General features: G+C 40.1%; 2 protein-coding genes across 2 annotated transcripts; one reads left to right on the top strand and one right to left on the bottom strand.

Moving 5' to 3' along the window:
- Positions 1-4,055: 4,055 nt before the first annotated feature.
- LOC122028547 (QWRF motif-containing protein 2-like) lies at positions 4,056-10,980 on the top strand. The gene is made up of 6 exons (XM_042587393.1): positions 4,056-5,874; positions 7,660-7,779; positions 9,421-9,537; positions 9,625-9,714; positions 10,478-10,585; positions 10,659-10,980. The coding sequence occupies exons 1-6, from the start codon at positions 4,414-4,416 to the stop codon at positions 10,722-10,724; spliced, it is 1,962 nt and encodes a 653-aa protein (XP_042443327.1). The 5' UTR covers positions 4,056-4,413; the 3' UTR covers positions 10,725-10,980.
- Positions 10,981-11,589: 609 nt separating this feature from the next.
- Positions 11,590-12,827, bottom strand: LOC122030532 (zinc finger protein AZF3-like). The gene has a single exon (XM_042589745.1). The coding sequence runs from the start codon at positions 12,429-12,431 to the stop codon at positions 11,727-11,729; it is 705 nt and encodes a 234-aa protein (XP_042445679.1). The 5' UTR covers positions 12,432-12,827; the 3' UTR covers positions 11,590-11,726.

Here is a 12,827-nt window from a genome sequence, read left to right on the forward strand (position 1 = left end):
ATTTAGAACAATGATTTTTTGATCACAAATATATTTGAAAAACTAATTCGTGTTTAAAAAATCACTGCTCTCAATATGTTAAGTCAAATTGATGTTTCAGAGTATAAATATAATCATAAGAATTAGAAAACTCATAGGGCATTATTTCACTTAATTTCGAGCTCTCTATATTCATCAATTGATTTTAGGTTCATTTGGTCAAAATCGGTTGATGAACCTAGAGAACTTGAAAAACTAATTCATGTTCAAAAAATCATTGCTTTCAATATATTGAATCAAATTGATATTTGAGGGTACGGATATAATCAAGAGAACTAGACAAATATAATGAACCTGAACCCACAATAATTTTTTGAACATGAATTAGTTTTTTTAGTTCTTTAGGTTCATCAACCGATTTTGACCGAATGAACTTAAAATCAATTGATGGACATAGAGAACTCGGAATGAAGTGAAACCATGTCCTATGAGTTCTTATAGTTCTTATGATTATATCTATGCCCTCAAATATTAATTTAACATAATATATTAAGAGCGGTGATTTTTTAAACACAAATTAGTTTTTCAAATATATTCGTGATAAAAAAATCATTGCTCTAAATATATCGGGTCAAATTGATATTTGAGGGTATTTTTACAATCACGAGGACTAGACAAACTCATAGAAATTGATTTCATATTATTCCGAGGTCTATAGGTCTATAAACCAGTCCATCAGCCGATTTTGTCTAAAATCGACTAATGGATGAATTTTCTGAAAATCGACTCGACTGGAAAATATTCAGTCAAATTGATTTCCAAACTGTTTGAAAAATTCATCAGAAATTGATTCGACTGATTTTTTTTTCAATCGAATCGATTTCCGAAAAATTCATCCATCAGTCGATTTCTGCCAAAATCGACTGATGGACCTAGAGAGCTCAGAATGACATGAAATCAATCTTATATGTTCGTCTAGTTCTCTTTGTTGGGACCTTTGTGTTCGCTAGAGGGGGGGGTGAATAGCGGTTCGTCGCGCACTTGTGCTTGCTTCGTCTTGATGATGTGTAGCGGAATACAAAGACAAAAGCAACCACAACGCTAACACTCGGATTTACTTGGTATCCACCTCAAGAAGAGGTGACTAATCCAAGGATCCACACACTCAAGCACTCTCCACTAGTAAACAACTCCTTCTCGATCGCAGCCGGAGGCGGAGAAGCCTCGTACAAACACACACAACACTACAACACTCACACGAGAAGAAGATACAAAAATACAACTGAAATACACCCTTCTTCTTGCTTACTTGTTGATTGTTGTTGCCTTTTGAACCTTAGGGATGCACCCCAAGAGCCTTCAAGAACTGGCGGAGAAGCTCGTCGAAAAATCGCTGTGAGCTTGCAGGAAAAGATCGCAAAGATCTGCGGAGAAAATGCTCCGCCAAGGCTTTAAACAGTGCTCCCAATCGATCCAATTCATCCCCAATCGATTGCCACGTCAGCACCGCTTCATCGCAGTCGTCCATCACCTGCATCCTGCCCAACGGTCGAATCACAATCGATCGACCGATCGATTGGGAACATCTGAATCGATCGGTGGATTGATTCAGAAGCTTTCTGTGTTCTCGCGATCGCGCGAGAACTCCCCTGCCCAATCGATCGTCCGATAATTTGGGAAAGCTTCTGTGCTCACGATTTCACATCCCAATCGATTGGGACTTTCCACAATCGCAGCACACTCCAATCGATCCACTGATCGATTGGACTCTGGTTCAATCGATCGCCCGATCGATTGACCAGCCTGGACTTGACTCAAACTCAAGTCCAAAATCTCCAACCCAACTCCTGGTCAACCGTGACTTGTTGGGTCTCCATGCCTAGCATTTGACCACACCCGACCAACCTCGAACTAGCCTTCTAGCCTCCTCCATCAGCCTTGCGTCTCTCGGATATCTCCCATCCTTCACGTCTTGCCTTCAGGAGCTTCCTTCGGCCTCATCCTAGTTATCGAGTTCTCTTTGTCAACAAGTCACACTAGGACTTACCTTGCCAAGACCACATGCTTGGACTTACAACCTTTGCCAAGATCACACTTGGACTTTCTACTTGCCTGGCTCCTCACCAGGACTTTCTCCTTAGCCAAGATCACACTTGGACTTTCAGTTGCCTGACTCCTCACAGGACTTTCTCCCGCCTAGCTCCTCACTAGGACTTTCCCGTTGCCTGGCTCCTCACCAGGACTTTCTAATTTGCCTAACCTCCAGTTAGGACTTCCACCACTTCCTAAACTCCAGTTAGGACTTCCATACGCCTAACCTCCAGTTAGGACTTTCATACGCCTAACCTCCATTTAAGACTTCCATACGCCTAACCTCTAGTTAGGACTTTCCCTGTCAAGTCTCCTGTCAACCTTGACCTACTTGACTTGTATTCTCATCAACTTGGTCAACCCTTTGACCATCTCCACAACCAGACGATTGCTCCAACAATCTCCATATATTGTCAAACATCAAACTCAAATTCCGACTCAAGCTTGACTCAACTCAAGCTTAGTCAAACTGGTCAAACTTGACCAATGGAAATTACCCCAACACTCTTGATTATATGCATGTCCTTAAATATCAATTTGACCCGATATATTGAGAGCAATGAGTTTTTAAACATAAATTAGTTTTTCGAACATATTTTTAGGTTCAAAAAATTATTGCTATTAATATATCGGGTCAAATTGATGTTTGAGAATATTTTTATAATTTGAAGAACTAGACGAATACATAGAAATTAATTTCATGTCATTCCGAGGTTTCTAGATCCATCAACCGTTTTCGGCCAAAATTATCCAAAATCGGCTGATGGACCTAGAGACCTCGTAATAATATGAAATTAAATCTCTATGTGTTCGTCTAGTTCTCCTGATTATATAAATGTACTCAAATATCAATTTGAGAGACAATATATTGAACGCATCGTTCGTTTAAACACGAATCATTTTTAAAAAAATATTACTGTTTACGATGAATTTTGAAATTAATTTTTAAAATTAAAAAAAAAATATTTGATAGATAAACTATAATTGATATGAAATCAGTTTCTATATATTTATTTAATTCTAATGATTACATTCATACTCTAAAACATTAATTTGACTCAATTTATTACGAGTAATGATTTTTTGAACATGAATTAGTTTTTCAAACCTATTTTCATATTCAAAAATTCATGGTTCTTAATATATTAGATTAAATTAATTTTTGAAGATATGAATATAATCAGGAGAATACATAGAAACTGGTTTCATATAATTCTAAGATTTTTAAGGCTTAAAATCAGTTGATCAACTGATTTTGATCTAAATCAGCTGATAAAAAAAATAATTCCACTTATAAAAAATATCAATTCCATTGGGAACAGATAAAATTTATATAGCATCCATGATTTCATCATTTTCTAACTTACCTACGTACTTTAGTAATTTTATAAAATTACCTACTGAGTTCAATAAGAGCCGGGAACTGTGTCATGTATTACCTTCACCCCTGTCTGATTTCGTAGTTGAGCCGAGTTTGAATTTAATAGTATTTAATTCGCGAGTTAATACATATGTATATTCAGAGGATCGCACCATTAAGATGCTCTTTTATCAATTATTTAATTTTATTATCAACTGGATTCGAGCTGAGAAATTAAAACTCGAATCTAGATAATTATCCATCAAAAAAATTCATCAGTTAATGGGTAAAAGTGAGAACTCGACCATTATCTTATTTGCCATCCTTTTTATTTCATATATCGAATAACAATAAAAAGAAAAAAAATGGTAAAGCAACCAGAGTCCGAAAATTTTTGAATTTGATAATTTAAAACTTAAGTCACTTTTTCAAAAAATAAATTATAAATAGTACATTAATAATAATTAATAATTAGTAATCTAATGCCTAATGGCGATGAGTCTGTGGGTCCCAGTGCCACGTCACTCGTGAATCATTTCAGGAGTGATGGAGTAGGGTTTTAATAATTTTGTTATCCACGGCTTAATAAAAGGGCCTTGCTTCCCTTGTACTGCAACACCACCTCCTCCGCCTTCACCTCCGCCATTAGCTTATGCCACTCCCCATGACCAAGCACCTCGCCGGCTTTCGCTGCGCTTCTTCCTCCCTTCCCATCACCGCCGCGAACCCGCTTCCGTTACCTCCCCCTTTTCCTCTCCTTCTTTCTTTTCTTCCTTCGATGCCTTTCCTTTCCAATTTCTTCTCGCTCACTCTTCATTTTCCGCCTCTTTTTTCACTGCGTCTGCCCGCATTCTTTCTCCCCTGCAACTGGTAGCGAGCTCAAGTGCGCAACCGGAAGATAGAGGCTTTTGCTTACTGCTTTTGGAGGAACACAGCAGCGGAGGAGCACGTCCTCGCCGAAGAGTACAGTGAGATTTCGTAGAATGGCTACTACCATTCCGGTGGTCTCCGCCCTCGACGCCGCACGGAATGTAAGCGCATCCCGCGTTCGACCGCAGAAAAAGGTCCAGAACCCTTCGCCTTCCCCTCGCCGCCGAGATCCTTCAATCTCTTCCCGAGCGCCGCTGTCTTCCTGCGAGAAGGACAATGCTGCCGCCCCCAAGCCTCCCCGCGGCAAGGAGATCAACTCCCGCTACCTGGCAACCTCCTTTCCGTCCTCTTTCTCCGCTCTCGCTTCTAAAGGTGGTTCCCTGTCGTCCGCTCCCACGCGTTCCTCCTCGAAAGGTACCTCTTTTACTTCTTCGTCTTGTTCCACGTCGATCGCCTCCTCTTCGTCTTCTTCTTCTTCTACCGCTACTTCTTCTCACCGGCGCTTCCGTTCGCCTATCCCTGCTTCCCGACCCTCTTCACCAATGGCATTGCCCCCTACTTCCTTGCCTACCCGATCCAAATCCGTGGACCGGACTCGACCCATTGAGACCTCTGCGCGGCGTCCCGCTCGAGAATCCACTGAGCTTTCCTCCGCCGCGGCGAAAGCCCTCCGTACTACCACTCGGAGTCTATCTGTTTCCTTCCAAGGCGAGTCTTTCTCCTACCAGACAAGCATGGCCAGACCGGCATCCCCTTGTCCCATCAGAAAGCCCACTCCAGAACGGCGGACATCTATCGTTCCCTCTTCGACTCCGACGAGGAACAGTTCTAAATCAGAAAGCTATAGAGCCTTAGAAAACCACCACCGCTGGCCCGCTGCAAGGACACAACAATCCATTTCGTTGACAAGGAGCTTGGATTGCTCTGCCCCCGAGAATGTCTCAGTCTTGGCAGCTATGAGATCATTGAGACAATCCACGGTGCTCCACGAGGGTGCAAGGAGGGCCTCCTTCGACGGCGGTGAATTTTCTCTGTCATTTGACACCGATAGTTTGTCTTCTGGTGGCAATCCCGAGCTGCTCGAGTTCAATACTCTACCACCAAGAGGGCCAGTGACACCGCGTGGGAGAGATGTGCCTGCAAGGTTTTTACTAGAGAGAGGCAAACCGAAGCCATCACCTGGAGGGAAGTGCACAGCCTCTTCGAAGCCTGTTCCAGCAAAGAAGTCCTTCATCAATGGCTTGCTATCATCTCCTTTGATATCTTCTTCTCCTCGACATTGCCCTTCTAGGCCTTCTTCTCCTGGTAAGCTGGCAATTATATCACCAAGAGGCTCACCTGGTGTTCAACGAGTTCCTATTAGCCCAATAACAAGCTCCTCCGACACTGTTCCATTGTCTTCCAATGGGTCGTCAATGCTTGGCATGGTTGCTGATATCAAGAGGGGGAAATATGGGGAAAGGCAGTTGGAGGATGCACATCGGTTGAGGTTACTTAATAACAGACAATTGCAGTGGCGGTGGGTTAATGCACAACTGAAGGACACCTTTCTTGTGCAAAAATTAACTGCTGAGGTATTCTTTCCAGTTTTGAATTTTGATCTCATATTGAATTATCGTGTGTTGAATTTGATATGATTTCTTATAGGAGTATTTGCTATGTTTTGCATCTTACAATTGACTTTCCCCTCATTGTTTTTTGTGGCTCTATGTTGGTTGACTTGGAGTAAAGTAGGAAAGAAAAGAGAGTAAAAGAAGCAAAATCATTAATTTCTTTTGTTTACTTGCAAGTAAATAGACAGGATGATTATATTAATTCCTTGTAATTCCTAGATAAGAATCATTGCATTGATCATAAGAGAATACAATTCAATTTCTTTTCACTTAAACTATTTTGTTTCCTTCTACTTCCTTTCCTTCAAGTAAACACCTTTAAAATTTCATTACATTCAGGTCTTGCGTTCTTTAAGTCTTAACATTTTGGTTTAATGCTGTAGTTCACTAAAGAACATCAGATAGATGGTCATTATAGCTATTCATAGAATTGGCCTCTCCCTCACAATCCAGCGTGAATCATTGATATGTTGCATGTCTAAATATCTTTAAACCACTCATCAGTTAGAAATAAGATTCAGACATGCCTTCTCATGAAAATGAAATTGCTAAAGAGGTTATGTGCTAATTAACATAGCAAATAATAATTATGACTACATTAATTGGTACTGGCTTTTCATCAGCAATTTCTGCTTAATGAACTAATTGATACCTAGCGCTTTTCCCAGTATTTTCTTTCAATTCTAAATTTCTTTTGTACTAAGCTTCACATTCTAATAATATTCAACATTTATTTAGGCAATGCAACTTTGTTTTTGAATATGAACATAATTTGCATTTAAAATATCTTTCTTTATAAGTGTGAGTTTATCATTTGTCCTGATTGTACTTCATTTATTAATGGACTTTCCAATTTCCTTTTAGGCTTTTCTTTTAGAATCAGATAAAAGTTTTGGCCAGAAGTGTTGAAGTAGATTACGGCTTTATGTATGCCTTTCCATAAAAAGATCACTAATTACATACTTTTCTTGTATATGGATGATCTATAATTTGCTTCGCCTAAGGGAATGTAATGTTCATATTAGTTATGAAAAACAGAAGAAAGAGTTTGAGGTAGCCAGTCAGTTATTGCAACCATGCAGTCGATGGTTCTTAAATGTTAAAACAAGTGTATAGAGAAAATTGTAAAAGCACCAGCCATTTAACGTCCTACTTTATTTATGTAGTGTAAATTCTACGGCATGATAGAGCTTTTAATTCCTATTTGGTAGAATGGTTTAATATTTCCGGTTAAGGTCTGTTATGTATATGATGAACATTCATCAATTGTTATGAATTGCATATTTGCTCATTTTAGTTGTATTCCTTAACATATCTAATCTCTTCACTAGCAGATAACCATGCTTAGACTTCTTGTCTGCAGAAAATTAATGCCAAATTGATTTGTTTTATTAATTCATTACCATTATATTAAGGGATAGCCTTGGCGCAACTGTAGAATTGCTGCCATGTGATCTAGAGGTCACATATTCGAGTCTTGAAAACAACCTCTTGCAAGGCAAGGTAAGGCTCCATACAATAGTCTCTTCTTTGGGACCACACATTGGTGGGAACTTCGTACACTGGGCTACCCATAATTCATAACCATTATATTGAAATCTTGTGTGGCTGTGTCTATGTTACTCTCATTCTTTTTGCAGTTAAATGTGATTTTAATGTTGATTTTATCTGCTAGCGTGATTTATTTTTTTGGAATGTTTTATGATTCATATAATCTAAGATCCTTGTCTTTTGACCTTTCATCAGAAACACCTATATGGCGCATGGATAACTACCTCCGAAGTGCACAAGTCTTTAGCTGTTAATAAACTACAGCTACAGACTAAGAAACAATATCTGAAGCTCAATTCCATTCTCAAGGGACAAGTAAGATGTTTTCCTTATATAGTTTGATATTATACGTTGAATACTGGCAAATATTTTATTTGCTAGGTATATATTCAATGGTCATATAAATTTCTTGTTTTGTTAATTCATCATATATTTCAGATAGACTACCTCCTTGAACAGAATTGAAGAATGAAGATATTTAAGAAACGATAATACAATTTGTTTACAATAAGCTGAAACATGGTCGTTGGACAGTTGTGCTTTCCGGGCTGCTTTCATGCAAAATCTGTAATCCTGTTACTTCACAAAATCTTGCAATTTAATTAGAACCTCTCCAAATGTAGTAAAATAATTTTTCAGCTTTACCTAATGTAGACAGAGAACATTTGGATAACAATACATTTACATCTGTTCCTTACAAGTATCCTTCAAATGCACTTAAACTATAATGGAGAAAATTCCCTGTTTTTGATCCATGAAGGCTTTTTTAACAGGACTCCCTTGACTGGAGCATTCTCACATTCGACCAGATAATTGTCAAAATACAGTTGAAGTGAATCCTCGTTAATTTAGGTTTCCCCACACCACATTGGATGTAATACATTTTCCCGTTTAGGAGCAATAAAATTAAAATGCTTCAAACAGTGCTATTATATGATCCCTCCACAAGTAGTGCTGTTTTTTATTCTTTTTGCAAGTAGTAATTCCAATTTGATTGGCTGTAGAGACAAGCTTTTTATCCTACCATCTCTAAGATTTATGAATGGTTGGATAACAGTTCTGAGCAGATGGAAGGATTAACACTGATTTGCCTGTTGATATGTCAGATCCCTCGAATTGTCAAAAAACACACATGGTTGTTCCAATTCCTGAAGGCCAAGCAAGCGAACCAACCTTAGTCTAGACTGTTGATGCCTAGTTGATATGCCACTACTATAACAGTGGACTTTTCTGAATAAGTAATGATATGAGATCAATTCTAGATCTTAATCTTTGATTATGTAGCATTTTCTTGCTAGGTATTTTCTTGCTCTAGGTTAATGCCATGAGCATAATATTGTTTCACGGATCTTGTGCTAGTTAAGATCTGTCCCTGCTAGCTCCCCTAAATTAATTTTCTGATTATGTTGTATCCAATTTGAAAATAAGTCTGATAGCAATATGTTCTGATTTAACAACTAGTTCCTCTTTCTTCTTATGTAAAGTGATCGTTAATCTTGGGTTTTATCTCTGTGGTTGTTATTATTTAGTTTTTACAGTGTTAGGATCAACATAAAAAACCTAATGAAGATGTTAGTCATGCTTATTCTTTAGTTTGATGGCCAACCTGCTTTTGCTGAAATGGCTCCAATTTCAAGGGTACGACAAAACTCTTTTAGGATGTCTTGCAGCTATCTCTGTCAAAGACCAATCTACTAATTATACGCAGACTCTTTAGTTTGATGATGTGCTTTTGTTGAAATTGCGCCAATTTTAATGGTACCATAAACACCTAAGGATATCTCGCAGTTATCTCTGCCCACGATCAATCAACTATTTATAAATATTGAATTGCTTTAATTATATGTTCACTTGGGAGAGAAATAGTTAATGTAAAATGTTGGTCAATTGCTTTGAAACATTATTATGGCTATAATTTAATAAAATGATGACAAACTAATCTATGTGATTATGCAGATAATCTATCTAGAAGAATGGTCTCTTGTAGATAAAGAACATACAAGTGCTTTATCTGGTGCTATTGAAGCACTAAAAGCCAGTACTATCCGCCTTCCAGTTGTTAATGGAGCAAAGGTCTGCACCTCCCGCCCATAAGAATTGGGCACCCTTTTTGCACCATGCAAAATTCACAATTAAGATTGTAGTTCTTCTATTTAACAGGCAGATTTTCAAGAAGTGAGAAATGCTGTTGGTTCAGCAGTTGATGTGATGCAAGCAATGGGAACTTCAATCTGTGCTATATTGTCTAAGGTTTGCTGAGTTTGTTATTTCTTTTCTATTCTGTTGGCTTGCTTCATTAGAGCATTTTTAGCTTTAACTATTGGTTGTGTCCAATCTGTCACTCTAGTTTACTCACAGTCAAGGCATTCCTTATTCACACATGAACCAGGCAAATGCATGGCCAAATATATAGAATGAGAGATTTTTTTTCCTACTTCATCAAGGTATAAGTTTACGGAAAAGACATGGTGACACATGAAACAAAACATCCGTTGCTCATAAAATTAACAGTTTCTCTTAAACAGAACTTTACCAGTAGCAGTATGTTGAGATTTATATTATATGCAGCATCTTTTTCTATTGTACTGAGGTATAAAATTACAATAGGTAAACATACAAGAAACAAAACATTCTGTTTAAGGTAGAATTAACAGTTTATCTTAATCAAGGAAAAAATTCCAGAAGATATGTTTTATTCAGATAATGCCATAGGAAAGTCTCAGAATTGTCAAGTAGCTTCAGAAATCTTAATATGCTTGCCTTGTTATGTAGCATTTACTCATTGCGCAAGCTGCATGGCAAAGGAATTCATCGTCTTCATCAATCGTCATAATGTTAAATTTGTACAATTTACATCATAAAGTTTCTTTCAGAACATCAATTCGATTCCGTGGCACATGTGGGAGACTACCTGAGAGCCTACGGTTTTAGCTTTTCTCAATAGTCCTTTAGAGGGCAAACCAATAACTCTTTGCTCCTTCACTCAACATTCTATAAATTTCATTTTATGCAGGTACTAGGAAGAAGTTCCATGGTCTCTGAACTAGCTGAACTCGCTGTCAAAGAACAAGCCATGATGGATCAATGCAGAGATCTTTTATCTGCAGTTGCAGTAATGCACGTGAGTACAAAATCCGTATGTTTGGTTTTTGCTAAGCATCCCATTTATACAAATAACAATTATTTCAAAGCAGGTGAAACAATGTAGCTTGTTAGGTCATATAGCACAGTTAAGAAGACCAAGCCTGATTCAACCATAGTGAGAAATTGCAACTAACTACTAACAGAAGAACTCTGCAGAGGCTGACAGATCAGGAAGTTTGGTGAGACTGCCAATTGCTCTACCTACCATGAATTTGTTTTGTTCAACATTAGATTAGTTTGTTTGTATTTTGTTCTCCACTGCCTCTATGATCTTTCTCCCTCTGTTTAAGCTAATGTATATATGTAAGAACTTGCTAAGTTTCCTGTAACTGTGGTTGTCGATATGCAGTAAAAAATTGGCATGTGACTGTGTCTTAAGATTCATAACCTCCTTAAAAGACAAGGCAAACTGCTGTTGAAATTCCTTACAAGCTCCCTTCGTCCTGAGTTTAAAGTCAAGGAAAGATATGGCTGTGCGTGTAAAGCTGAATTTCTAGGAAGATGGTGCATAGATCCACCGACCATTCAACCAATGAACCGAGTGTTAGGAAGTTCCCAGGAACGTTGGCTTTTATTATTTTTCATGCAATTTTCTCTATGGACAAGTCACGCAAATCCACACTTTTCATTCAAATCTAAGCTAAATGGTCAGAATCTGGCCAGCTAGAATCAATACATGCAAGTGTACACATGGATATTTTGGTAATATCATCTGTGTACATTAATTACATGCATGTACATGCATGCATTTTAATTGGAGCATAGATAATTCTAGCTGACCAGATTCTGACCAACAAGAATTATCGCAAATCTAAATGGGTTGCTCTGGAGACTTAGACGAGTCAATCCAAGACACAAATAAATAAATGCTCTTAAGGAAGAGTCGTAATTGTAATTAATTATACTACTTGTAAATTGAGCAAGACTTGTCGAAGAGAAAGAAATGGTGGCGAAAAATATTCCGACTTCGAAATCCTCAACTAGGACATGAAATGAACATATCAATTCCCAAAGAATGAAAATTGTCTGTACAGCAAACTGACACAACACGTAATTTCCCTCGAATTTAATTTAAAGCTGAGTGGAGTTGACTCGGAAAACGGGTTCAAAGTCTTGTTCTACGACGGAATCAGGAATCTGGGTTTCTTCAATGCCATCGGACTCTGCACTTCTTCCTCCGCCGCGACCGCCGACGCAGCGGCCACGCACCGGCCGGCGACTTCCAGGGCGGACTCCTGCGCCGGTGGCACGTTCAGATCGAAAGCCCTGTGGTTGGAGCTTGCGACCTCTGACGCGGCGGAGCCGCCGCCGCCGGGGGTGCCGTCGTAGTGGCACCTCTTGTGACCCCCCAGCGCCTGCCCTGTCGGGAACGACTTCCCGCACACCGAGCACCGATGCATCTTCCCGGACGCCGAGGCAGACGACGACGCGGAGGCAGCCGACGACGCCGCGGAAGAGAGCGTCTCGTCTCCGGAGTTGAGTTTCCGGTGGCTGGCCTTGTGCCCCCCTAACGCCTGGTGCGACCCGAAAACCTTCCCGCAGACGGAACACTTGAACTCCCCCTTCCCGGCCGCCGCCGCCGCCGCCGGAGGCGGCGGAGACACCGAGGAGGCATAAGGCGAGGAATCCGCGCCCCCGCGGGCGAGCATCATGAGGCAGAAGGCCAAATACTCCTCCTCGGTAGGCGGGTGATCGAAGAAGGGATGGCGGCGCTTGGAGCGCTTCCGCTTGGCCCACCCCTCCACGGGCGGCAGCTCATCGTCGCTCGTCTCCACGCCCCCTCGCGGCGGAACCAACGCGGCGCCGGCCTCGACCACAGCCATCTCAATTATCGCAAAGGAAGAAGAGAACCAAAACAAGGCGCAAACTCTGAGGCGATTGGCGGTTGCAGATCGACTCGCAGTAGCTGAAGGCGAGTTGGGGAGAGTGAAGAGGAGTGTGCTCAATATATAGAAGGGAAAACACAAGCGCGAAGGTAAAACACGCCAGAAAGCAGAGCAGAGCCCGAGTCCAACTGAGCCGTGCCAAATTTCCCATGACCTTCCATGGACAACGCCACCTCATGACGCAGCTCGAGCCAAAATCCGTGAAGGAGAAGCGGAGCAAGTGGCGGTTGGTCGAGGGAACTGAGAATTCAAAGAAAAGGAAGAGTCAACCGAAAGCTAAGCAGGGAGTGAAATCTTGCTGTGCAAAGTTGGGCGCGGCCAAGAAGAGTCGAC

Source organism: Zingiber officinale, chromosome 10B (assembly GCF_018446385.1).
Source record: "Zingiber officinale cultivar Zhangliang chromosome 10B, Zo_v1.1, whole genome shotgun sequence".
NCBI lineage: Eukaryota > Viridiplantae > Streptophyta > Magnoliopsida > Zingiberales > Zingiberaceae > Zingiber > Zingiber officinale.